Below are 25,587 nucleotides of genomic sequence, written 5' to 3'. Positions count from 1 at the left end.
GTGCCAAATGTGGCTTATAGCAACAATTCCTTCCAGTCTTATTTTAATCTTCATCTTTGGCTTTTATCTCTGAAACAGTTTAACCCTGTGCCATCTCAGTTTCCAGAGGAGAATTACTGGTAGAACTGAAGATTAGAGCAGAAAAAAAGTCCGTGGGTTTGCCCCGCGATCTGTAAAGGCCAGTTGGTTGTATTAGGAAATGCAAACATTTGGAAGATCTAGGAGAGTAAAATTTAACAACCAGCCACACATGCTGAAGGCCAGACAAATACGGGCTGGGATTATCACGTGTCCAACGAGAAGTTGGGTAAATCCCTCGACCGAGGGGAGCGATGAGTTTGCCTCGGTCTCTCATGCTCCTTAATTTAAGTCTCCGTGTTTTTGCAGGTGATGTGCTTGAGGCAGGTGAATTTCTGAGCTCCGTGATGTTTCTTTCTGTAAATCCCATAGAAATGGGGTGTAACGGCTGGTCTCTCAGCAGCAGGGTCAGGTTTGTGAACCTAAAGGGCCTCTTTGACCATGACTTTCAGAAGCTTGTTGTGGTTGGGTGTGGATATTTGGTGTTTGGAGGCGGCTCCGTTTCGGGAGCCTCTTTCTCCCATCACTGTCCTCGTGGATGGAAGGATCTGGGAGGGGGGTTCCCAGGTCATGGTGCTGGCCCCGTCAGGTACTCCCTGCTCCCAGTTTGCATGCAAAACCAGTCCCATACCGAGCTGGACCTGATGGGCACCATTCTCCGTGTAGAGCTCCTCTGCAGCGTGCTCCCTGTCTGGCTCTGTCGTGAAAATAATTCATCTGGAAGAGCTCCAGGACTTCACATGAGCCAGTCTCATTCTGGGAGCGCTGAGCTGCCCTTCTCAGCCTGTACAGTCGATATTCCTTCATACTGACCACCAGTGCTGCAGCTCATCCCTTTGGGGACGCTTGTGAGCTCGATGTCGCAGACGTCGTGGCTCCCAGCGAGGGCTCTGCTCCTGCCGTGTTTGGAAGAAGAGTCTCTCTCCAATTCCTTTAACAATTAGGGGGTGACTAACAACTTGAATGCAGTTTCCCTGCTATTTTACAGTGCCCTGTAGTGAACTCGGTTGTGGAATGAAAGGGATCAGTGTGCGAGTACGTCGTCTGCTGGTTTTGGTGTCGGGTGCGTCACCTTCTGACTTGGGCTTCCTCCTGTATAAACACGAACCGAGGCAATCAGAGCTGGGCGCAGTCTTGCCAGGCCCGATACCTCGAGGCACGGGGGTTGAGAGCTGTCGGGACCCGTGCTGGGACACGGTCGGTGGCACCTTGCAGTGCCACGGGTCACCAGGGCTTGCAGCGACACGCGTGGGGCCGGGGAAATGGGAGCGAATCTCCTCCGCTTCCAGCGAGGTGGTCGGGTACCTGGAGAGGTTTCCAAAACCTCCGTCTTTCAAGAGAGGCTGTGGAATACTTCTGCTCGTTTGCCTGCTGCTGTAGGTAGGAGCAACTTCCTCGCCATGGGCTGTCAGCTGGGCCCGGTGTGTTCATTTGCTGCAGCAGCCATGTGATCGCGGGCTTTGAAATGCTTGCGAGCATTAGGGGGAAGTAAACTGAAGGCATTCATATTTAATAGGATCTTAGAAAATCCCGTCTCCAGCAGAATTAGGTATTGCAATTGTGCGTGTGTTTCTGTTGTGGCAGTGTGTACAAACACACCGAACCACCTATTCAGGTTCAAACACAATACAAGTCTACAATTTTCTGGTTTTCATTGTACAATAGTAAAATTACTTCGGTGCCTGTTGCAGGCACAGTAGTAGCGTGACGCTCTGTAGGAGGATGCTGTTGTGTTTGGACCTGCAATTTGGTTTTCTGCTAGTTTGTTGTGTTTTTTTTTTAAACCTTATTAGCTGTAGTCCTTGAAAGCAATTGTTTCAGAAGGCAGCCTGTTGTAAGTAGTGGAAGAACTTTGATGTTTTAGGTGCTTGATGTAAAGGTTCTTGAATCGTGGCCTATCCAAGTTGGAAGGGACCCACAAGGATCATCAAGTCCAACTCCTCTTGATCTTATTTGCTATCTCTGGAGGGCGTGCAGTGAAGCTTCTCTCCATCGGGGGCTTGGGTGTGCTCATGAAGAGCTGGGCATGGTCCGTGGGCAGAGTTCCCCATTTCTGGGCCATGCGTGCAGTAGGGAGAAGCGTACCATGAATGCCTCAATTAACTCTGAATCACCCAGCCACGACACGGTCACAGTTGGAGGGGACCTCTGGAGGTCATCCTGTCCCACCCCACTGCTCAAGCAGGGCCAGCAGATGTGCCATGAACGCAACTCTTTGCCTTCTCTTCCCCCAGCCACAAAAGTGAATTTGGATTAAAGGAAGATGTCATTCCTAGCAGCTTTTCCATCCCAATTCCTGAGAACAGGTGATGCTGCAAGAAGGCTTTGGCTCGTGGTGTGGCTTCTTCTGAAAGGGAAGGTACCGGTGAGCCAGAGGACGTTCTGGATAAAACTGGACGTGTAATCCTTGCGTAACTTTGAGGCGCTCAGCTCCGGAATAATCCGGGCTGGCTCTGCGTGCCCGTTGCTGCATGCACTGGAGTCGTGCTCGCAGGCAGTAGGAGCGCTTGCAGTCGTGGCTAACATCAGATGCGTGTCCTGCAGTTCGTGAAAGGTTGCTTGTGCATTGGGCTGTTAATGCTCTAGGGGTTACGGCCACGCATGTGCCTAAAAGGGTTGAACAGGAAGATCACCCAGAGGAACTTTTTGACTTGTTGTGTCAATAGGCCTTAAGATATTTTGCAAATACTCCCTGTGGGAAAGCGTACGATTAATCAGTAACGTAGAAAACGAGGTGGAAGGCACCGTGTCCTTAGGGGTGGTCTGGCGTGTGGCACGTGTGAAATAGTTTGTGGCTGGCAAAGCTCTAAAATTCTCTTAAATTCTCTTAAATGATGGTGAATTTCTCTGCGCTGGGGGAGCGCCCTTCCAGGCTCGTTGCCTGCAATCTTTATTCCCTCAGTTTGTGTTGAAGGTATTTAGGATTATTCTGCTTTTTCGGCTTCCTTTAGCAAAGGTGTCCGGAGAGGGATGTATTAATTCCTCTTTGTTGGACCAAAGCTGGTTTTTAAAGCTGGAGACAATGGCTTAACAAGCAGCCAGGAGTTTAACTGATAGAAGTGGTTTGGGGAACAAAAGCACGCGAGTCCTGGCAGCTGAAGAACCGATCGGTGACTTCTAATCCCTGCGTTGCCATGAGGTGCCTGAGAATTACGCCGATGAAGCCTATAGAAGTAATTAAATAAGACTCATTTTAATATTGCGCATGTTATTGATCCCTCAGGACATTTAGATACGCAAACTCGATAAGACTATTTCCTTTTGCAAAAGGCTGTTCGTCGTAGTTGTAACACCTCTGGTCGCTTTCTACCCAAAAAAACCCTCATGTGCAAGTTAAGTGTCGTTTCGCAAAAAGCCATTGAAGTAGCCGAGCACCCAAATTTTGCCTTGCTCATCTTCTGGGTCTGCTTGCTTTGGGCTTGTTTGGGGTCGAGGGACCCTCGGGGGTTTGTTACTAGTGGCTAGGCTTCCTCGGGATCACCCCCCCTCGATCCCAGGGGTGATAAGGGCAACTCGGGTTTCCTTTTGCCCTCTGGCTGCGGGACCAGGGGCTGAACATCTGCCCCACAACCTTGCTTTTAGAAGAGGAGCGGCTGCGTGCGGTGCTCGGCGTGCAGCGCTCCCTTTTGATCTCAGGTGGGGGCTGCACTTTGCATCCAGATCAAGTTGTGTGCGCCGAGGCTTCTGAATTAATTAATGATGGTGGCTGTGCTCGGCTTCCCCTGTAAATAGGTGTGGCCCTGGGTGGCTGCCAAGCTGCCATTTCGTTCCCTTCTTTGGCTTTCTGAGCGGTGTCATTCTCTGCACACACCCTCGGCGAGGTTTTTAAATATCATCGGGGAAAACGAAGATTGCTGCTGCAAAATTATTAGCTTATGGGTTACCGACGTACTCCTACAACTGAGATTGGGAACGCAGCAGTAGTGGAGGGTGGCATCACGAGCTCCGAAAAATAAAAAGTCTTTCTGCTGTGTTTGCTGCTGAAGCCAGGTAGGCGCAGAAGGGATTATGCAGGAGGAATTGAACGCTCCCGCATTCGGTGCAGGAAGGTGACGAGATGCTGCTGTGTCCTGCTCAGTCCCAGGTGGCCCTATTAAAGTCTCTGGCACTCGGTGAGCGCCTGCAGAGCCCAGCACAGCCTCGTGGGAGCACTGAGCATCGCCCAGCAGCCGAGAGAGAGCCCCCAGGTAGGGCAACCCAGGGCAAACGTGGTGAATGCAGAAGGCACGGCTTACTTGCTGAAAGTAGAGCAGATTTTCCCACCAGAGCTAGAAACAACAATTTGCCACCTGCTCTTTTTTTTTTTTTTTTTATCAAATGTTGCCATTCATTTCAGCCTCTGACCCCTAATGGGAGATCCAGGGCTTTCCCTTCTCCTTCCTTGGAGTTGGGCACTTGGAACGAGGCGATAAATTCACGCACGCATCCCTCTTCTCCATCAAACGCTCTGCAAAGGCATTTCATAACGCTGCCTCTCTACACAGAAAAGAGACACCCCCCTTCTCTGTCCAAAGCATTAAATATATTGAAAATAGCAAGTCCAGTTCCTGAAAAACACACAGGTGCATCTATCCATGTAGACCTGTGCCGTTAGGTGATCAGATTGCCCTTTGATTAAAGCCAACTTGCAGCTCGAGTGCTGCTGTGGATGGATGGATGGACGGATGGATGGACATGGGTGTCCTGCATGCATCCAGCATCTCTCAGTCCTGCATGAGGATCGATGAAATCGGCCAGGAATACAGTAACCAAAAAATAGAGCAAACTGTGCTATATATATTTTATTTTTTTAAAAAAGGGGGCAAAGAACCCCAAACCCAAAGACATTTAATCCATTCTTAGCTCTTTTTTGGAGCTCTCTCCCTCTGCTCAGCAGCAAACGTTGCGGTTCCTCTTCTCAAAACGGGCACTGCTTTGTTCACGTCTGCTGCCTGCCCGTTGTCTGACGTGCCGGGTGTTTTTTGTTGTGACTGCAAGTCAGCCTCTTGCAAAGATTTTTGATTTAATGAGTCGGGTCTGCCCATGTCGTAATGACAAAGATCCACTTGGGTAGATGTGAAGCAGATGCAGATCCCTGCTTGGACCTGGCTCTTCCGAAGGTCTGATGTGATTTCTTCACCGGTGGATGAAGTTTCACGGGATAACTATTAACTGCAAAATTAAGGACAAAAATATTTTCTGCCCGTTTCACGGGGAGGTGTATTCTGTGCTCGACGACTCTCCTAATTCCTTATCGTAGCTCTTTGTTCCTTGGAGTGAGAGCTTGAAATTGCTGAGATGTCTGCACAGGGGAAGGCAGCCCAGAACCAGAGCAGATCACAACTGGTTTATCCAAGTTGTTGCTTGAAGGTTGACTTTATTTAGAAATGTCAGCTTGTTGTTGCTTATTTTATGACACATTGTTCTTAATTTTATGAAGCTTAAGTGTCCCAAGAGCATGTCCCCTGTGGACTTTGGGGGAATAATTGCTTTTTCATAGATTTGCAGGGGAAGCTTCCCCCCCGGTCGAGGACATAAATCGCAATATGAGTGAAAAGCGAGCCGCATGCCTGTCTGCTAGAGCCCGTAGTGGTGCAACCCTAGACAATCGGGGGTGTTTCTATTCATGAGTAGCCAACCACGCCGTGATCTGGGTGTTTTGAGCCTGCCCGATCTTCTGCACCAACCTGCGGAGAAACGCGCTCCATTTTGTGCCGACCCGGGGCTCGTTTCATAAAGGTTTCCCGTGTGGCATCTGCAGGGTTTCCATTGGCATTTTCCACGTGGCATCTTCAAACCCCAAACCCCGTGGTGACTGAGCACCCCCAGGCGCTGCTTACTGAATGCCAGATTTTCAAGGTCTGGAGCAGCTGCCTGGAAGGAGAAATACTCCACTTGGTACCGTTTTTTCTTTCTGACCTGCATCATTGGGGTCTCTTTATCTTTGCATCTCCCAGGCACCCACATTTGACTGAATTTTGGCTAATCTCAGGGAAAACACAGGTAGATCGCTCCAAGTGGGGCTTGTTCAGGGAGGGAGGAAGGAGCCTGGAAATGTGATTACCACTGAGATCTTCCAGGCTAGGAACGAGAGGAGTCAAAAAAACGCGTTTGCACTTTGATCTGAAAACACCAAGTTTTGATTGCGAGAGATCAGATTGCACCCGTGGATTTTTTTCAGAAGGCTCAGCTTGGATTTTCTGGGGAAAACTCGCTCCCTGGTTCCCCGTTTTCCTACATACTACTGCGTGCTCGTGGTGGGGCTCAGGGGGCAGAGTGGAGCTGGACACCAGCAGATGAGCAGCGAGATCTGTGCTGCTGTGAGCGGCCCCCCCATCTCACCCAGACCCCATAGGAAAGCCAGGGATGCCCCTTGAAGCCCCACGTGCGCTCCCACGGGATTTGACACCCTTTGGCTTGGCACCCACTAGGAGAACAAATGCTGCAAAATAAAGCCTCCCCCGAAGGACGGACGTGCCGGGGTGACATGTCTGAAGAGCAGCCGTTGCCTGTAAGTAGTTTTCCCGTTCCTGTCTCTGCTGCTCCTACCTCGAGCAGTTCCCTGGCCGCTGGCACAACGCAGTCCCGCTGCGGACCGGCTTCGCCCCCGGGTCACCGCAGCTCCCGGCGCCCCTGCCCCGACAGCGCAGGCATTGATCTGAAGGGGGTAATTAGGAATGCTATTGACGGCCGGGGAGGGGGGAGCCGCCTGCTTTATCCCCGGCGCAGGAATTCAGGAGGGAGCCGGGGAGACTTTTAATTTGTAACCGGTTTTATTTGCCATCTGACTCGTGCACAATAAACTGGTAGCGGTGGTATTAGCGAGCATCTGAAAGGAGCTTTTCTGCCTCCCTGCGAGGTGGCACCTCGCTGCACAGAGGCTGAACCCGGAGGGTGGGCGGCCAGGGGGGGCTTCGGGAGCTTTCGCCGGGGTCTTGGCGCATGCAGGAGAAGTTAGAGAGCAATTCTTGAATGTTTGGTGAAACGCTAACGTGCTCCAGGTACCGAGTGGATTGGCACATTCATAAAAAGCCAGAGAAGTGCTTTCCCACTCCATGATGATGGCTTTTGTATTAACACAAGTGCCGGGACTATTATTTCCATCCAGTGGCTCTTCCTAGAATTCTGTTGAGACGCCTGCAGGCAGGAGGCTGCATTTTTGGAGCGTACAGAAGTGCTTTCAGCTGAAATTTTGGTGCTTAAAACCCCCGCTTGATACTTCTGTACAGCTTCGGGTTCTCTCTTTAGACCAATGCTTGGAAGGCTTCACTCCCGTATTCAAAAATGTTTATGGAAGTAAAGCCTGAGCGCATGAGACAGAAGCTAGCCCCTCGTGTGTCAATATTTAAATTGAAACGTGACTCCTTTTTCTGCTGACCAGTTCGCTCAGCCTTCCAAAAAGTACAGAAGTTTTCTTATCTCGGTTGTTTGAGGAGGCATGTGCAGCAGCAGTGCTGCACGGGGGTACCTGTGTCATAGTTTCCGTGCCTTAATCTTCTTATAGAATCTGGAGCCCGTCTTATTCTGAAAATATTAGATTTTTAAAGCCTTCTTTTGCATGGTAAATCTCTTGAATGTTAGCGGATCGTAATTTTTCCAGATAGTGTTGCAGGAATGCAGCGGCGTTGCTAGAAATGCAATGCCTAGTTTTACCGATCTACAACTTTCAACATCATTTTGTAGAGGAAAAACCTTCACCAAGCGACAAAGTCAACTCTGAACAAGTAGCTGTGATTTCTGCTCTGCTGGTGAAGTACCTCCAGCCCAGTGCCTGGTGGATTTCCTGAGTGTTTCACTTGGTACAGTTTTAAAAGTTGCTGTATCAGAGTGAGAACCGTGATTCTCTTCAAATGTCGCATCCCACCTTTGTAAGCAATGCTGGAGAATTGGGATATTTTTCAGAATACCAAATGCTGCTGGGCTGTGACCGTCCTGCCATGCTCGGAGTTGGAACAGGAAAGTTTTCGGGGGCTGAAACGTGCGGTTTGCCCTGACTCAGAGGGTTTGGGGGATGTGGGCAGGGGTCAGTGGGGTAACACCGTGTCTGTTGGGTGGCTGGCTTTAAACCCAACGTCTTGGCTCGGCCGCACGCTGCCTCCTCCTGCAGAGAGGTTTTCTGATGGAAGCACTGTCAAAACTTGGAGCTGCTGTTTAGACAGAGTTTCACTTCCGAGCCTTAACCGTTTAATCGCCCGCTTCCTACGAGAAGCCCTAAATAGATGCCTTAAAAATAACTCCTTCAACACGCTTTTACAAACATTTTAACCTTGGTTTTCTCGGCGGCCGTGCAAGCCACCTTCCCGTGCCGGAGAACCAGGAGGAGGCTGCGCCACGCAGCGAGCCCGGCGCTTGGCACCCGGGGCCGGCCGGGGAAACTTCCACGGCGTGGGTCAGCGCCGCCAGCGTTTTGTGGCAGTGAAGCAGTTAAAGTGCTCCTCTGGTGTCCTCGCAAGATGAAAACTATTTTAGTCCCATGACAGGAGCACTCTGGGAGCCGAGCGCTCCGCTTCGTTAAAAATGGAGGCCGGCCGCAGGCTCAGGAAGGCGACTCGGCAGCTCAGACTTCCCATGTGCAGAGCGCGTCGGAAGGGAAGAATCCTGTTTGAATCCTGTTTGAATCCTGTTTGCACCAAGCTCCCCCAAAATCCCGTAAAACCCTGCCACCAGCCCATTTGTGTCGCCCCATTCCTATTTCTCGGGGAGGACTTGGAGACGTGCGGGCTGTCCCTGCGGCGTGGGATCCATCCCTCAGCCTCCCCTGCCACCACGACCTTCACCGGTCCCACCAGCACCATCCCCACTGTACAAATAACTCCTTTTTTCCCCCCTTTTTTTTTTCTCCACCCCCCTTTTTCCCAGCAGCGTCACAACTTGTGGCTTCCTTCTTGCTGCAGTAGTGTTGTAGCTGCTGATTAATGCGGCAGCTCCTGCTGCGACCTGGCATAATGTGGGTTGCATTTTGGAGGTTTTGGCGATGGAGGAGCGTTGGTTCACGTCCTGGCCAGGCACACGAGGAGCAGCATGGAAGTACCGCAGTGCCCATCGCTTGTCAGACCCCTGTGAAGGCCCTGAAGTAGCTCTAGCAATGGTTTTCAGTGGGCTACTAATTAGAAAAGCGTTGGACTAATAGGATGAGCTATAATTAGCAAGACCTGCCCTCTAGATGGCTAATCAGGGCCCGCACGCAGTTGTATATCCATTCATTAACTTTCCATATCTGCAATTCCGTAGCGATGCGTTGAACCTATTGGAACCTTTCGGGGTGCTGAAAATAGTAAAGCAAACGAGTTGAACGGGGCGGGATCTCCCAGCTTTTGGGACAAGATGACCTCTGAGCTTTCTGTAGCTCCTTTGGTGGAGGTGACTGACCGCAGGTGGAGCGTGCCGGGGACAGCGACCCTTCGGCATCTCCTCCCCGTCCGGCAGGGAGGAGGAGGAGGAGAAGTCGGTGAGCTGTTGTCCTGCCCGCTGGACAAAAGAAAATAGCTCTGCACAACTTTCTGAGGAGGGAAATGACTCAGAGTTCTTGGTGGCTTAGCTAGAAATAAGAGGCCGAGCTTCCAAGGAGTCGTCTTGGCAGCCGGCGTGCATCAATTACAGTGCTCCACCTCCAGCCCAACGCTGCTGCCCCGTGCCGACACCGGCTTCGTGTCGGTGTGCGTGGTGCAGGGCTCGCTGCTGGCATCGTGGCTCCTGTCGTGGTGTCTGCTCCGTGCTGGGTGCTGATGGACCTCCTGCTGCAGGCACAGGTAGCTGCTGGCCCTGTTTTGTGGTGAAATGAGCTGGTTTTACTGCGCCGGTGTGCGCAGGCTCTGTTTCTTCCCTCCGTTTCCTAGCGAGGGAAGAACAAGGTGCGAATGTCATGTGCTGTATGTGCAGGGTGATAAAAAGGTTTCTGCAGGGCATAAGCAAGTGTGGGCCAGCAGGGCTTGGTCTGGAGTAAAAAAGCAGATGGCATGTGAGCATCATCTGTGTGAGGATGTTTTTTGTATGCTCGCCTGTAGGAGCAAAACTTGGCTAAGAAGTCCTTTCCTCTCTGCTTCCTTGCTTTATGTTGGACTTCATGGCAGCTTCTGCAGGGACCTGGGATGTGTCCTCAGGTCCAACCAGGAACAGGGGACAGCTGACTTGGTCTGCGTTATGGGGGACCCCATAACCCCACCAAAACCTCCTTAGAAATAAATACAAAGGAGCGTTGTCTTCATGTCATATCTTGGCTATTAACTGCGTGATCTCATTGCACAAACCAAAAACCAGCTTTGCTGTTGGGTGCTGGATGGAAGAGGTGAGAGGAAAGATCTCAAGGACAAGGAGGAGGACGTGGAGCTGCCTCGAGCTGGGAGCTCGAGTACAGAGGCTCCTCAAGAAATTCACTCAAGCTACAAAGCTCTTCTGCCATCAGCAGCATCATGGCATTGAGCCACGGTAGCCTAAACCGCTGGACAAACACTGCCTTGTTTGCCGCATCTCGCTGCGTCGCAGCTATTAAAATGCTGGTCCAGGGGCCTGCTGGCGTGTTGGGCAAATGAAAAGCTGAAAGCAGCTGAAAACCTTTATGAAATGAGACGTTTATTTTTGTCAGTGTTTGTCTGTATAGCAGCGTGCCTTCTGAGGTCATGCCACAGTCGGTTTGGGGAAGAGTAAATAAGTTTCCTTCGGGAGATGCGTCTTCAAGTGGTGCTCCCCTGCCTGCGTGCTTGGCCCTGTGCTGGCCTGGGGCTGCCTGGAGGCTCAGCCCATGGGAATGATGTTGGAGCAGTATTTGGGGACAGGGATGTCCTCCCCTAGCCAGGGAAACAGTCGGTTAGAACTGGGGATGTTGGTTCCAGGGGTGTCTGGGGCAAACCAGGGGTACCAAGAAGCGGTTGGCTTCCCCTGGGAAGAAGCAAAGAGTAAAGAAATACAGAGCAAGAAAAGCAGTCATGGAAATATTTCTCTGTGTGCTTTTTGTTTCTAATCCCAAAGCATTGGAACATGAGCCTGACTTGCAATTCCTTTCCAGTTCAAGTAATAGGATGTAAAAGATGTGGTCTCATCACCTTTCACACAGGCAGTGGAGTTTTAGGACTGCTGTCTCATGAGCGGGTGTGCTTCGGATGAAGGCGGTGGGCATGTCACCAGGGAGACTAAAGGAGTACTAAACTACTTGTCTTTTCCCTCAGGACCCTCTGCGCAGTCAATTTCAGCCACTCGGCCTGGACAGGACCCCAGGTGGAACCCATGAACTTCGCTGACGGGTAGGAGTTGTGGGCGGGTGGTGGAACTGTGCTGCCGGGTGTTTTTTTTTTTTTTCTACCTCTGCTCCTGCCTCGTCCAGGATGGCAGAGCTCAGATGCTAAACTTGGACCTGGATTTGGTCCCTGTGCCTTAACCAAACGTTGCCTTTCACTTAGCGTTTAATCAACGCTCCAAAGTACGTAAATCTCCGCAGCTTGCTAATGGGCAAACAAAGAAGTTTCGCTTCCTTTTAGCTGGGCATTCACAGCAGCTGCACGGTATTTTCAGTCTTGAACAAGAAGAGAAGCAAACACAAGCGTACCAAAATTCTTCCCTTGAGACTCCTGTAGATTTTCATCATTTGTGCAACCCCCAGAAGAAAAATGGTGAATGGAAATGAAGTTTCTGCAGCTAGCTTGTAGCTCTGGCAGTGATCTAATGGCGTACTTGAAGTAACGCAGTAGGCAGCTCTCTGGAGCAACTGTCCTGTGATGGTGCTCACCCATCTCACCGTATTGTCAAAGGAAGCATTTTAGAAATAGTAATTTATAGGATTTGTCCAATGGTTGTCTTTGTTTTGTTTTTTCCTCTCTAAAAGACATATTGTCAAGGCTCTTGTGATCAGCATTAAGCATTTCTGGTCCTTGCTTCTGTTTTTTTTTTTGTTTTTTTTTTTTTTTCCTAGTGTAGGTGTTGATGTTTCTGCTGGTAGATTTACTGATTACTTCATTTTCTATTTGTAAATAGTCAGCTTCAGAACTGAGCCAGAGCCCAAACTTGTGCATAGTAGAGCCACCTTTCATGAGACCCAAATGAAATCATAAAAACATCCTCCTTAATGACATCAGTCAGTGGTGAAGGAGTGGGAGTAGCAGTGAGAGTAGTTGTATCACTCTCACACTTTGACGTATTCACCACAGTTGTGGAAATTTCTTAATCTGCACTCTTGATCAGTGACTTAAAGCACCTGAAATGCAGCTCTGTGAAGTTGTAGCCATGTGTGCATAAATACTATCTTATTTTGCCAGTTCAGCTTGTTACCCAAATACTGCTGCTCTGAACCCTTATCGAAACTCGTGCTAACTGCTGTTCTGCACTGAGGAATCTCGGTGATTTCTCTTTTTTTTTTTTTTTTTTTTTTGGTAATACAAAGCCCAGACATAGTCATTAGCAGACTTCCTGCCCGGTAGTTTCTAGACAAAAATAGATCCATAAAACTTGGGGGAGAATTCAGGTCAAACAAATCCCTCAAGTAGTGGCTGCAAGTAGTACCCTCTAACTAAATGCCTTTACACCCAAAGCAGTGGCCCTTAGAATTAATATAACATCCAAAATCTTTTCAGAAGAATTAAGCTAGTGGTTGGAAAAGAATAAAATTCTTTAAGTCGCTCAGATCTTTCTCTTAGTGCCCAGTCCTTTGTATTCATTTATACTAATTCCCTCTATGGCTGGGCTGCGGCTGTGTTAAATAATTAATATTGGGTTGAATGAATCCGGAGTGAGGCCCTGCTCGGGCAGGGTGATGCTGCAGCCCGTTGGGATGGTCTGTGCACACAGAGCCTCTCCTCCTTTAAGTTTTTTAAGACACAGAGGAGCGAGGAATCGCCCGTGTTACAATACGCACAGCATGCGGTGCTGGAAAAGCTGATTGTTGTTGTGACGGGGTATTTAACGATGCTAATTTTGCTGTTCTTGCATAAAATAAATGAACCAACCTAGATCCCTTCTTTAATAAGAAGCATACGTGAAATGGGGGGGGGACTTGATTGCAATCTACGGTGCTGTTACTTAATATTTAAATGAAATTTAAAATCGAATTGTAGTCCTCTAAGCAGTAGGTTTTATTTCTGAGTCAAAATAAACACGGGATAAACAGTTTTTAATTATTAGCTAGTATCTGCGAGGGGCTGACGTGAATGGAGAATCCACACGGCAAAGGGAGGCAGCATCTTTCCTGCCAAGCTGCACCAGGCCACGTGCTGCTGCCTTTTAAACAAAATGATTTTGATTCCGTCCTTTTTCCTTCAGCCGAATTCCCTGGGGGTGACAATGAACCCCCTCGTTGCTGGAAGCCTTGCAGCTCTGAATCGCGATGGCAGAGCGTGAGGAGAGCTGGTACCACCTCACCGTGCTGCCGGGGCGCCCGCATCCCCGCGGCGGGGCCATGAAATGGGGCTTGGAGGGCTGGGTGCTCTCAGGAGAGAAGAGCACCACCAGTAAAAGAGGCTTAGGAGAAACGCCTGTTCGCTTTATGCAAGATTTTTTTCAAAAATTTAAGCATTTTTTTTCCCTAAGATCACTCTGACAGTGCTTCTGTGAGGTTCTCACAGAATTCTAGCAAATTAGATTGACTTTTACGGGCCGTAGCTATTAGATGTTTAATATAATCTATATGGCACATTGAGCTTTCTGTTAGGAATTGTGACCACTTCTCCGATGCACACGGTGCTTAGGTAATGATTAGAGTGCAGGTTTCCTTCACAAACGGAGCCAAACCTTGCATTAATAGCGATTTTCTTTGTAAGGCGAGTTGACACAAAAGCGATGGAAGGCAGACTGGTGACTCCTCGTGCAGTGCGACTCCAGCTTGCAAAGTCTCCTTTCTGGCCAAAACCAGAGCTTAACATTTGTGGTGCTCGGAGCTTCAGCGTGCTCCTACAGATGTTTGTCTGTTAATTTTGGTAAATATTTAGTCAAACGAGGGCTGAGCTGCTTCCTACTGTGCTGCGGGCACAGCGCTGGGGCTGGCTGGCGCCGCTGCTCCTTGGGGTGACAACAAAGCTGCTCCTGCAGGCCCAGGGTGTCGGAGGGACCCTTGGGACCCCCACACCCCGAGTCCCAGCTGTTCTCCCTCAATAATCTGTCAGGCCAGTGCCCCTGAGATGCTTTTCTTCTGGAGCCTGTGGGCAAGCCGCTGCCGTGCCGCCGGCCCCTCGCCAGCCAGAAGTGCTCCCTGCCACGCTGCACGATGCCTCGCACCCTGGCACGCAGGAAACTTTTGTGGGCTCCTTCTCCTTTTAACCACAAGTACTGAGCAGCCCTCAGCAAGGTCACTTATCTTCCCCCGCACGCTCGCAGCGAGGGGAAACGATAATCATGACAGAAAAGGGAGGAGGGGGGAGGGTGTCAGGGCTGCCGTGCCCGGGAGGTGCCGCCGGGCCCCCTGTGCGTGAGCACACGCGGCTCAGCCGGCACGGGAAGGGTTAAGGGCTGCCATTTTGTTATGTAACACCCTTAATGGACATATCGGTGAATGGCACCAAAATGGCAGGGCTTAACCCTTGGTGGGCTGCCGTGCTCGGCCGGCCCCGGGGCTGCCAGCAGGCCCAGGGCGTGCTGTGGGTGCTCTGAGGGCGCTGGGCGCCCTCCTGCCCCTCGCCCTGTTTTGAGGGGACCTGGGCAGCAGCTGCCCTGTTTGTGGGGGACGTGCTGTGGGGAGCATGGTGGGCACAGCCAGGGGATCCACCTGCATCGCCTCAGCTCCCTCAGCAAAGGGACAGGCTCTGAGGTGCCCAGGGGAGCTCAGGTGTGGGCCTTGTGCTGTTATTGCTATTATTTTTTGACCCCTCTCTTATCATCCTTCCCCTATTGCATTAATTCTTTTCTTTTAAAGTCAGTTCTTAATTTGGATATCCCAAGTGTATTTCTCTAAAAATTCATACAACAAGGTCACGAGTTCCTGTGTGTGCACATGTATGCACATTAATACACGTGCAGACATGAACACCTTCACACAGCGGTACACACACAATCATTTTTAACAGCTGTGTCAAAGAGATCTCACTTCTAGCTTCGTTATCAATGAGTATGTAGGGGAAAAAAAAAACATGCTTATGACATAATTAAGCTCAGTTGAAACAACTTCTTACAGGAACTTTGCTGCATGCTGCTAGGAGAAATTAATTGGTGGGCATGGTGGGGAGGGGGTGTGCGGGTGGTCCGGGCGGCCGCGATTGCCAGAGGCAGTGCTGGGTCCAAGCGACTGCTGAGCCAGAAACTTTGTGAAACTTTGTGATCAGCTGCATTTAGGGAATATCCAAAGCCATCTCTGACTTCTTTTCACTCAGGGGCATTGACTTGGATGCGTCTTAACCTCCCCGTTTCCTCTTCTGTAACCTTGCTTCTTTTTTTTTTTTTTTTTCTCCTTTCCTTTCACTGTAAAAGTTTCCAGATCATGCTGGGAAAGAGGGTTGTTGATCTTTGTTTTTGGCTACCGAAAAGGGTGAATATCGCGTAGCCGGACGGGTCCGTGTGCGGCTGCTGTGGGATTCGAGCCCGTCTGCAACTGGTCTGTGCTGAGCCCATATCTGCTGCTGGTGCTCACCAGCAGTGTTGATTCTAGCAAAGCCTCAGGATGTAATTTTAACTCCAGCCCTTTTTATTTCATGCTACCAAGTTGAGCTAAATAGTAGGGGAAGAAAAAAAGTGAGCATAAGTGCTTTCCTGTGAAGGAATTACTTGAAGTTTGTATGAGGAAGTTATAAATCATGAATGGGAGTGGAGAAAGGAGGCGATACGGATAACTGAGTGTGATGCAGGGAAAAGTGGAAGTGTACATTACAAACAGCAAGCAAAGCGTGCTTTTTCTTTCCTTTTTTTTTTTTTTTCCCTTTTAATTGTGGTTTCGTCTCCATGCACGGTGTCAGCGTTCCCTGTGTGTGCTTGTGCTCCAAACCTGTTCCGGCTGCTCCCCGGTTGCCTGGAGGTGCCCTGATGGGGCAGAGCCGGGTGAGCCAGGCACGGCTTCTGCAGCTGTTTGGGTTTATTCCGGGCTGGATTGCACATCTGGAAAAATCAGTACGGAGTAATTAATTTCCCAAGTCCCAAACTGGAACTTTCTGATGTTTTCCCCGTTCTGTAACTTTTCCGGCAGAGGCAAAAACAAGCGAGCAGGTGACGGTGCAGGAGCTCCTAGCCCCTGGCACCGTGTGCGGTGCTCCCCAGGCTGGCAGACCTGTGAACTCCAAGGAGGTTTGGGTTTTTCCTGTTGGCAGAGTGCTCAAAGGGCAGCGGAACAGCACGGAGGACTTAATTTCTTGATGAGACTTTGGGCTGATCAGGTGTAATCGTGTGGCCTGCAGTCCGAGGAGTTTACAGTGTTTTATGTTGCTCACTAAACTGCCTTTTGAATTGATCATAGTGGTTAATCTGTTACAGCGATGGCACTTAAAGCTGAGCATTTGCTGCTTAGGTCCTGAGTGCTCCGCCCCAAGCTATGCTGTTCCTTGTAATAAAAAGCAGAACCATCCATAAAAACTTAAAATTTACTGCATAGCCCTTACTTACTCTTCCTTCTTTAAAATAAAGGTACAGGCGAGTTGAACCAGAGCTGTTTACTCTTCACGTTGGTCCTGTTGCTGTTAGTGGTGGAGGAGGAAGAATGGGGATTTAGAGCATAGCTTCAAAACTGCTGTGTTATCCTTGAAAGAGCCTGGGTATTTTTGAAACATCCAGCTGATTTATTCCCATCTGGTGGAATCAATTGGTGAGATGTGATCTCAATAAATTCAGTGGACTTGCTGGAACATGGCAGAGAATACAGGCTTTGAGTGCACAGATCCATTCCACCTTCTTTTTTTTTTCCCTCTTGGTTAAAGTTGTGAAATCTAAACACAAACTCTGTTGTGCTTCGGGACTTGCCCTTTTTGTCTGTGGGAGTTAGGAGGGGCTCTGTGTCTTCCCCCACCCCAACAGACAGTTTCCGTCTGGGAGTGGAGAGAGGAATTTGTAGGAGCCAAGGTACTGGGGGTACTGGTGAGGTGCTGCTTCGCAGTGGTGGTAAAGGCTCATCTGATGGCTGGCGTGCCATCAAACCTGCTGGGGATGATGCCAGATCTGCCCTCAGGAGGGAATTATCTCCCCACCTCAGCTGGGGTTTCTCTAACCTCCTTGTGTCGTATAAGGAGCAGCTCACGTCCTTTTGGGATGTCCCTGCTGGTGCCGGTGCCCTCTTCCTCCTCCTCTTCTCCCAGGGCAGGCTTCTGGTTTCAGTCTTCTCCTTCAGGTCCTGAGTTTAGGCTGGTTTGGGAAGCGCTTTGTACTTGGCCACTGTGTGAAATCCATCCTGCAGAAGACTTGCTGAACTGACCTACTTCAGTGGTGCAGGAGATGAGGCCCGGTAACACAGGTGCTTCCCATAAAAGCCTCTGACACTACCAGTTTCCCTCTCTTTCCCTGAAAAAGGAGGGAGAACGACCTTTTTAAGAAATCCTCCTCGTTATTTTTGTCGTTCTTCTCCTCTCCTTCTCCCAATGCTACACTTACTTTCCTGTAGGTCTCTCTGCATGTGCATCCATATCAGCAAACTTTTCTAGTACCATTTCCCAAAAGGGTTAAAGCCACTATTTTAGGGCTCATCTACAATAAATACAACTTAATCAGTATTGCAGGGGTAGGGGAACCGTGGAAACAGATCTTTCTGTGACAGTGTGTATAAACCTTGAGCCTGCACCTGCATTCTTCGGGTTTAGCTGTAAAATCTTGGTGTAATCTAGTCCCAAGGTCTCTCTGGTAACGCAGGTCTGCACAACGTGCTGTTTCCCTTGTGCTACAAATACTCTTCTCCCTAGCAATTGCTGTTCCAGTTGCTGCCTTCCAGCCCACGTTGTTGTGACAAAAATGCTGTGCTGTTAACAAAAACTTGGGCTGAGTTTTGGTTTGCAGAAAAGTTACCGTAGCAGCAGCAGCACCGTTGCTCCAAGGAGAACTGACCCTGTGAGCCTCCTGACAGCCAGTACTGAACACACGAGGAGGATGAAACCTTTTCCAGCTCAAAGTTTGGGTTAACTATCTGGTAAGGGAGCGATGATGCTGTTACAAGAACAAGTGGCTGCTTCTCTTTTGGGAAGGAATTGCAGGGTGCCAGGTAGTGCTGCAAAAAGAAATGGGTTTAATTAACTGCTCGCAGGTGATGCAGAATTTCCAATGTCCGGCCTTGTGCTGGCTCTCCTAGAGCTGGAGATGGGGGAGACCTGAGCCAGTGGAAGCTGCAGGGCTTGGCCATCAGCAAGGCTGTCTGCCACCGGGCTGTGTCACGTCGTGGAGAATCTGTAGTAGGAAAGGGTTTGTTGGGAAGGTGCATCCTGCGTTTTCATCAAGGCTGACCTGTGTGAGGAGTTACACACAGAGGGTTTGCACCTAGAAATGCTGAGTGGGTTGCCCAATGTCTGCCTCTCCGTTGCAATTGTTCATTACCTGGTTTTCTGCTGCTGCTATGATTTTGGCTGTGTAATATTTCTTACATAAATTCACTGCAAATGCAAGATTTAGACTGTTCCCATTGCCTATGATGTTAGTGCAGGTAAGAGAGATGGAGGTAGGAGTGTGCAGAGTTCTGCCTGGCAGCTCTGCCTGTGGTCTGGTGCGAAATATCCAACCGTAGCTCAAAGTACTGCTTCTCCCCAACCCAATCAAAAATGGGGATAACGAAGTAGCAGCAATTACATCTTATTAAATGCCTTTAAAACTTGGGGCCTGAGTCCCTGAAGGACAGAGGCACAGGCTGCTGTAGCCATCGGATCAGCTCAGGCTTTGGGAGTGGTGCTGCTCATCCATGCGAGACTGCAAAATATGAAGGTGCTGAAAATGATCCCAGGTCGGGCATCTTTTTATTTTTTATTTTAGAGGAGATTTCCTACTGACTAAGCAGTCGTGCTCCTGGAAAGTCTCTGCGATCGGTGGCAAATCTCAGTATATGTGAGCTGGCTGCTAGCAGGCTGGGCAGCCCGTTGCTTTAGCTCTGGGGTCTGGTGCGTTCGCAGCGAGTTAATGGGAGCAATTTCTGTGATTCCTGGTCGGGTTGTTGGTTTGCTCGTTCAGAGCGAGGAGCAATTGCCTTGCTGCCTTATTGTCAGCAGAGGCACTTAGAGCAAGGGGCTGGCTGCACTTCCAGCTGTGCTCTCGAGGTGCTGAGCCCCGCGTGGGGTTTGGGAGCCCTGGGTGCTGCTGGCTGCGTCTCGTGTGCTGCATTTACCTCTCAAAAACACCAAAATCAGTTCAGCTTCAGCACAGCACACTTTTCCTTTCCCTGCTGTGAGTTCAGGCACGGTCGGGCTGGCACAGCAGATCAGCTGAGCGGAGCTGCTCCGTGCATTGACTGATTGTCATCTTTTCTTTTTTCCTTTAAAAAAAAAAAAAGAAAACAACACTAAAATTCTTTGTACAACACTGCACGGAGAAACTTGCGGTCACTTGCACAGGGCTTACACCACCAAAACTGCGATTTCACCTAACGCTTTATGACATTGTTGAATAACGGGGGGCTGGAAGGAGGGAGGGGGGGGTGAGCAGAGGTTAATTACGTTGCATAATTATGTTAATCTCCCAGCGCTAAAAACATTTCAAAGACTTTGTCCAACTATTGTGCATCGGCCTTGCTCTTGAAATCTAGTTTAAGGGGAGGGGAAGGGGGTGGGGGGGGTGATCTGGGATGGGAGGAATTCCTAAAATTAATTAATTGGGAACGCAAGGGGGAGGAGGGGGGGGGGTGCTCCCCCTTTTTCCCCCATGCTACCTCCTTGGTGCCTTGAGCGGAGGAGCATGGAGGAGGAGGAGGAGGAGGAGGAGGAGGAGCGGGGATGCTGCGGGCGCCGGCGGGTGCCGGCCGGGCGGCGGGGTTAACCCCGCTGCGGGTTGCCTGCCGCCGGCTCAGACTGGTTTCTGGAAAGTGCTTTGTCTCGCAGGCTGCATCCTGGGAAGGGTCATGTGGAGCCCAGTGATGTCATGGGATCAAAGCCTGACTCAGCTCCGCGTCCGAGGGGTGTCCGCAGGTACCGAAGTGCCGGCTGCCATGGCGCAGCCCGCCCGGAGCCGGGCTCCCCGCGCCGCTGGCAGGCGAGGAGTTAAGCGTGGTCCCCCCCAACCCAGCCTTCCTCTCGCCAGGAGGGGAGAAAGTCTTCAACTTGAGCGGTTTTATTACAATGGCAGTGCCGTAGCGCCTGGTGGCAGGCTGTCAAGAAACATGGAAGCCTCTCTCCACGCAGGGTGTGGTGGTCCCGTCTCCCCGTAACGCCCGCTTCCCGAAACTCGCAGCCGGGCTTGGGTCCTAGGAGAGACGTGGCAGCGGTCCCAGGGAGATCCTAATCTCGAATTTTGTAATTACGGTTATTTGCATGTGAGGCAAATACATTCGTTCTTCCTGCTTTTTGGTAGCGGTCCAAACTTTTTTTAACGTGTGTGTAAGGAGGGGGGGGGTAGGGGTTGTGTGTTCTCCCGTGCTCTGGTGCAGGCTTTTTTTTTTATTATTATTATTATTATTCTTCCTGCTTCTGGTTTATACTCGGAGGGGTCTGTGTGTGTTTTCTTGTTTGGCTTTTTTTGTTTGTTTGTTTTTGCTTAACATGAAAAGCTCAAGTACGGTGATGCTGGGTGCTTAATAGCTTCAGCCTGAGATGTATGTTGAAGATAGGGCAAGTGAGCGCACCAGCAGAACTTTTATTGCTCTTTCTGAACTTCTTTTTGCAGTAACCGATGTACTTTGCCCTGTTTTGAAGTTAAGGTGTTTTGTCCCACTTACTTTTTTCCAATGTACTTAACTCGTTGTGTCTCCTCTCTCCCCAGAGCCTCACAATGACAGAGGAAGCATGCAGGACACGAAGTCAGAAACGAGCCTTAGAACGTGAGGTAACGCATAACGATGTGGACAGTAAAAAACTAAAAATGGAGAAAGGACTATTAGGAACTGATATAACTGCGGAAGGCGACATGAAAATAAAAACAGATCCCGGAGCTGGAAAAGTGCAAGGATTATTAAAAAGCGGAGAGGTGAAAGCAACCATTAAAGTGGAGGTTCAGACGGGAGATGAGCCTGTGGACATGAGTACTTCAAAAAGGTGAGTTGTGACCTGCTGCTGCACTTGTGCAGTAGCACTGGGGATACCTGCACAGGAAAACGTGGTCAGATGGCACTGGGAAGAAGTTCCTCGTGTCTTAAAGGTAGCAGGAATCAAAATCTTCAGTCTAAGTCACAGCTCCGGCTCTTGGTGTGACATTCAACAGCTACTTCAGTGTAACTTCCCTCCTGATTTTTCTTACACGAGCTCTGACGGCAGTGGCAGCTGTGGTGAGCAGCTGAGTAAAGAAATGTAGTCTTGAATAGAAAAATGTACAGGTTAGAAAGAGAACGCACTTTCAGCTGCTGATCGAGATTTAGGTGAGGAAGAGGGTTGTGTTTTTTTAATTGAGCCGTGATATAGGGAAAAATAATAGATGGTAATTGCCCAAACAGAGGAGTTTTAATTGCGACTTGATTCTTCCTGACAGAGTGTGTATGGATAAGTCTGACTTTTTCTTTAGAGTAATTGGTGGATTTTGACACTGGAAATACTGTGAAAAGACATCACCCATCTGCAGCAGTTCTTTGTAGGACGGGTTCTTAGCACTTTTTTGAAGGTCCAGCCTCCTTAAGATGTCTGAATTCCGACATCTGAAAGCATGAATTCAAAGTTGCTGATCACTTTGGAGAATCTTATTACAAAAACGTAAGATGTTTCCTTTGACTTGGATTTGAGATATACAAATGAATCGCGTGGTTCTGACACGCAGATGAAAGGGCATCGCTTTAAAGGCAGATTCCAAGTCTTCCGCCGTATTTCTAACCCAGATTCCATCTGTACCAGGATAAAAACTCTGCCACCCTGAAGACCTTACTTTATTTTTAGTGCAGAAAGATCCAGCATGTTGAAGGGGAAGTCAGAAGCCTCGTTTATTCCCCACTCTGCCACTGGCTGATGTCGGAGTGGTAATACCTAAGAACTGAGGCTTGTCTGTGCGAAATGGGTTAAACAGTTCTCAGGGTGATAAATCTGTATCTGCTTGGATGTGAGCTATTACAGCAGTGCAGATTTGAGGTGAGAAGCTGAAAACATGAGATTCTTATCAACTGCACAGGAGTTATTGGGAGGAGGGGTGCTTATGAGTGCTACTGGGAAAATTGGTATCTTTGATGTTTAATGGCAGTTCAGCTGTGAACTTTTCCCGACTTCTGATGCCTGAGAAGTAGCGCAGATCGCAAGAGCCTGGTAGCTTTATTCAAATATTGCTTCGGTATCTGTAAAACAAGACCTTTCCCATCGGCTTAATTGAGGCAAAGTGAGGGTTTTCAGCTTTCTGCAGAAACCTTCTGCAAAAGGGACGATTTCTGCGAGCTGCTGAAGTTGATGGTTAGGAGGTACTCACGTCTTGCCCAGGAAAAGTTGACAGGGATAGTAGATGACTTCCACGTCAAGCAGTTGTGTTGTGCTGGCTAGGAGTAATCTCTTCAGGTATCTTTTGGCTTAATCACTAACTGCTCATTAGCACAAGTATGCATACTGTGATTTCTGAAGAATATCTAAAAAGATTGCTCATACCAAAAAGCTAATAAATTGGAACCAGGTATCCTTACTCTTTTGTTGTACTACTTGCCCCCACACGCATGTGCTTTTTGTGATTTTATGTTTTTGAAATGCGTGCCAGTGTTTATGCTCTGTTTGTGTGCTGCAAGGCGCACAAACAGGATGATGAACAAGGAGCTGTACACTTAACTTCCCAGAGAGCATCTGGAACAATAACACCTATTGAGATGAGATGAGAGAACATCCTCTTTCCGTACAGCCTTCTCGTTTCAGGTGGTAATAGGATATTGTTGTCTTTAGTTTCAGCAAGAAGGGAGAGGAGGCTTCCCCATACAAAAAATATGCTCACGTAAGGAGGCAGTCTGATCCCAAGTCCGCTGAAGTTAATCATAATAAATATAATTAAGAATTTGGTGAGGTTTCAGGTAAGCCCTTTGGATGCTGTTTGTAAGTTGGAGCACCATTCATAACCTCTATTCATACAGTGCTCTTAATAGAGAGGGGTTAAACCCTGCGTCTTCCCATATGGCAAAGAGTGAGCCTGAACGGTTCTGCGAACTTCTGGAAGCAGCACAGCAGCTCCTGAGCCTTTGGGCTCGGCTCCTGCATCCTGGTGATGCCGTGCTCTGCGCCGGGAGCGCTGCCGACCAGCCTCGGGATGCAAACACCACCCCGGGAATGCAATCCGAGTCTGAAGATGCCTTTGATATAGAGGAAACTTGTCTCTGGATGAATCTGATCCCTTGCATGTATAAGAGTACAGTTGGCAATTGTGGGGAAGGGAAAAAAAAAAAAAATCCCTTATGAAATTAAGTGAGGGACTTACCTTCCAGACCTTTGATCTTCAGAGGAATTCAGCTTGCAGCTTTCATAATACCCGTGTTTTTAAAGCAACTGAGCTGATTTTCTGGGGAGATGAATAAAGGCTGTTGCTTAAAATGACTGAACTACTACAGACTTCTTGGTTGGGTAAATTCATGCTTCGTGATGTATGGTGTTTTGGCTTTTAAACTTCCTTAATGCTTTTAGAACTGAAAACATAATATTTTCCTTGGAAAAGGTGGCCCAGCAATAATCACAGTTTAGCTGACGTAAAGCTGATTGAATGGATTATCTTTCTGAAATCAGTTGATTTTACAAAATTTGAAATATAGCCCTGGCAATATCTGCACGTTAAACTTGAAAAATGCATTTCTCTTAATTTTTTTTCCTAAACCTTGAAGTTAAATTTAAAAATAGGAGCTGGTTTGAGCACATTTTCTGATGCCAGAAGAAACAGAAGAAAGTCTGTAGTGGTGGAAGTCTTTGATGAGAGGTCACCCAAGGCCAAACCAAAATCTTGCTCCTCTGCACGGCGTTTTTGCAGCGCTGGGAGCTAGCTATGCTGGCGTGTAATTAAGCTGGACCCACTGCAAAGGAGGAATGGGAGGAAAGAAAGAGTCATCCCCTTTTGATAAGAACACGTACCCTTTGCAGTGGGATGGTAAAATCGTGTCATGTGTGAATCGCTTTGCTTTTGAAATACGCTGATCTGCGTCACTACGGGTGCTAGAGGGAACGTTTGTGTCCAAGCTGGTTGAGTTGTACCCTCTGACTGCTCCTCCAAGCTCTGCTTTCCCTTTCCTCTCTTCATCACTCCGTTCTTTCCTTCCCCCTAAGCACAGAAGTCTCCTACCAACGCTCACCCTGAGTTCAACATCAGTTGTTTCCAGCTGAGGCTGGCACCTTTTCCTGGAGCCTGCCTTGGATCACCCTGCCTGCTGCATCACGTTGCGTTTGTTGTGCTCCAGGTTCAGTTCCCTTCATCTGTGCTGCTTTGTCTGGCACTTGGCTATGGTGGTGTTTTTGGTGGTGGTTTTTTAGTGGTGTTCCCTGAACCAGACAAAACAAACCAGTTGTGCATGCAGGCCTGGTTAAGCTCACGATTTCTGGTCTACTCATAGAAAGCTTGGGTAGAGACCACGAGTTGTCTTCCCGGGCACGATCTTATCACCTGGCCAGGAGCTGCTGTCCTCAGACGTGTCTACGGGGGCAAAGTCTCCTCTGTGCTGGAGGGGAAGCACCAGGATATCCCAAAACACTGAGGTAACATCTGGCAAAACCTTGCTCATGAGCTGGGATGGGAGCACGGACTGATGAGAACACAACTCGGCCCCATGAGCAGCTCTGTTGAGTTTGGTTGTGCTATCTTAAACCGAATCTTCAAAATGACAGTAAGTCTCCAAATAGGTGACCTCAAAATGGGTTTCATTTCAGAATTGTCGAAGCTGAGACTTCTCAGGGGTACAAGAAGAGGGAGGAGGCAGGACGGTGGTGGCGTTACGGCAGCGATGGTGATATTTTTAATAAAATGTAAATAGAAGAGTTGGCTTCTGGTTTGACCACCGTGAGCTGTACTTCTGCTACGGTGGTTGCAAGGCTGTTTATATCGTTAGCTTCTTTCATGGGAGCACCCAAAAACTGCACGGTGTTGTTAAATAGCTATCCCCAATTCTCACTTTTTGTTGGTAATCTCAGGGTAAACACGTCCTGCGTAAAACAAACTGGAAGACTTCTTAGGCTGTGTTCCTCTATTTATTTGCCAAGTGTTGAATTTGACTATTAACTATCTCATCTGCATTAATTGCAGCTTGATCAAAAACAATTTAAAACTGGTTGATAAAAATATATATATATTTTTTTACAGATTCTGTATCAGACGGGGTCTCAGTTGTTTAAAAAATCGTCCACAAATTACTCTATTCGTTGTGTTGTATTACTCACATCAAGCTCGAGTCTGGATTTTCCTTCCAGCAGAAATAGAAGCCTGGCTAAGCCAAAAAGTCTGCATTTGATACGTTTGGTTTATATTCCCCCCAAATTGCTTGCACCCTTCTGTTGTCTCCTGATGTGTGTTACACACAAGTATGAGATACACCCACAGCTCTAAGCTCTCGCCGCTTGAAATTACATGTGAGCTGGCTTGACTTAAGCCACGGCT

General features: G+C 48.9%; 1 protein-coding gene across 10 annotated transcripts in view; it reads left to right on the top strand.

The window, feature by feature from the left end:
• Window positions 1-25,587, top strand: part of GATAD2A (GATA zinc finger domain containing 2A) — a 59,703-nt gene that overhangs the window by 17,727 nt on the left and 16,389 nt on the right. For 6 of the 10 annotated variants that reach the window (XM_032203517.1, XM_032203516.1, XM_032203508.1 and 3 more), the window contains exons 2-3: window positions 11,220-11,294; window positions 20,833-21,104. In XM_032203517.1, coding sequence (XP_032059408.1) covers window positions 20,842-21,104 — 263 coding nt within the window. In that variant the 5' untranslated portion in view covers window positions 11,220-11,294; window positions 20,833-20,841. The other 4 variants (XM_032203515.1, XM_032203514.1, XM_032203513.1 and 1 more) reach the window with 4 other exon arrangements.

Source organism: Aythya fuligula, chromosome 26, assembly GCF_009819795.1.
Source record: "Aythya fuligula isolate bAytFul2 chromosome 26, bAytFul2.pri, whole genome shotgun sequence".
Taxonomy (NCBI): domain Eukaryota; kingdom Metazoa; phylum Chordata; class Aves; order Anseriformes; family Anatidae; genus Aythya; species Aythya fuligula.
This window is presented reverse-complemented; position numbering and strand designations above follow the sequence as displayed.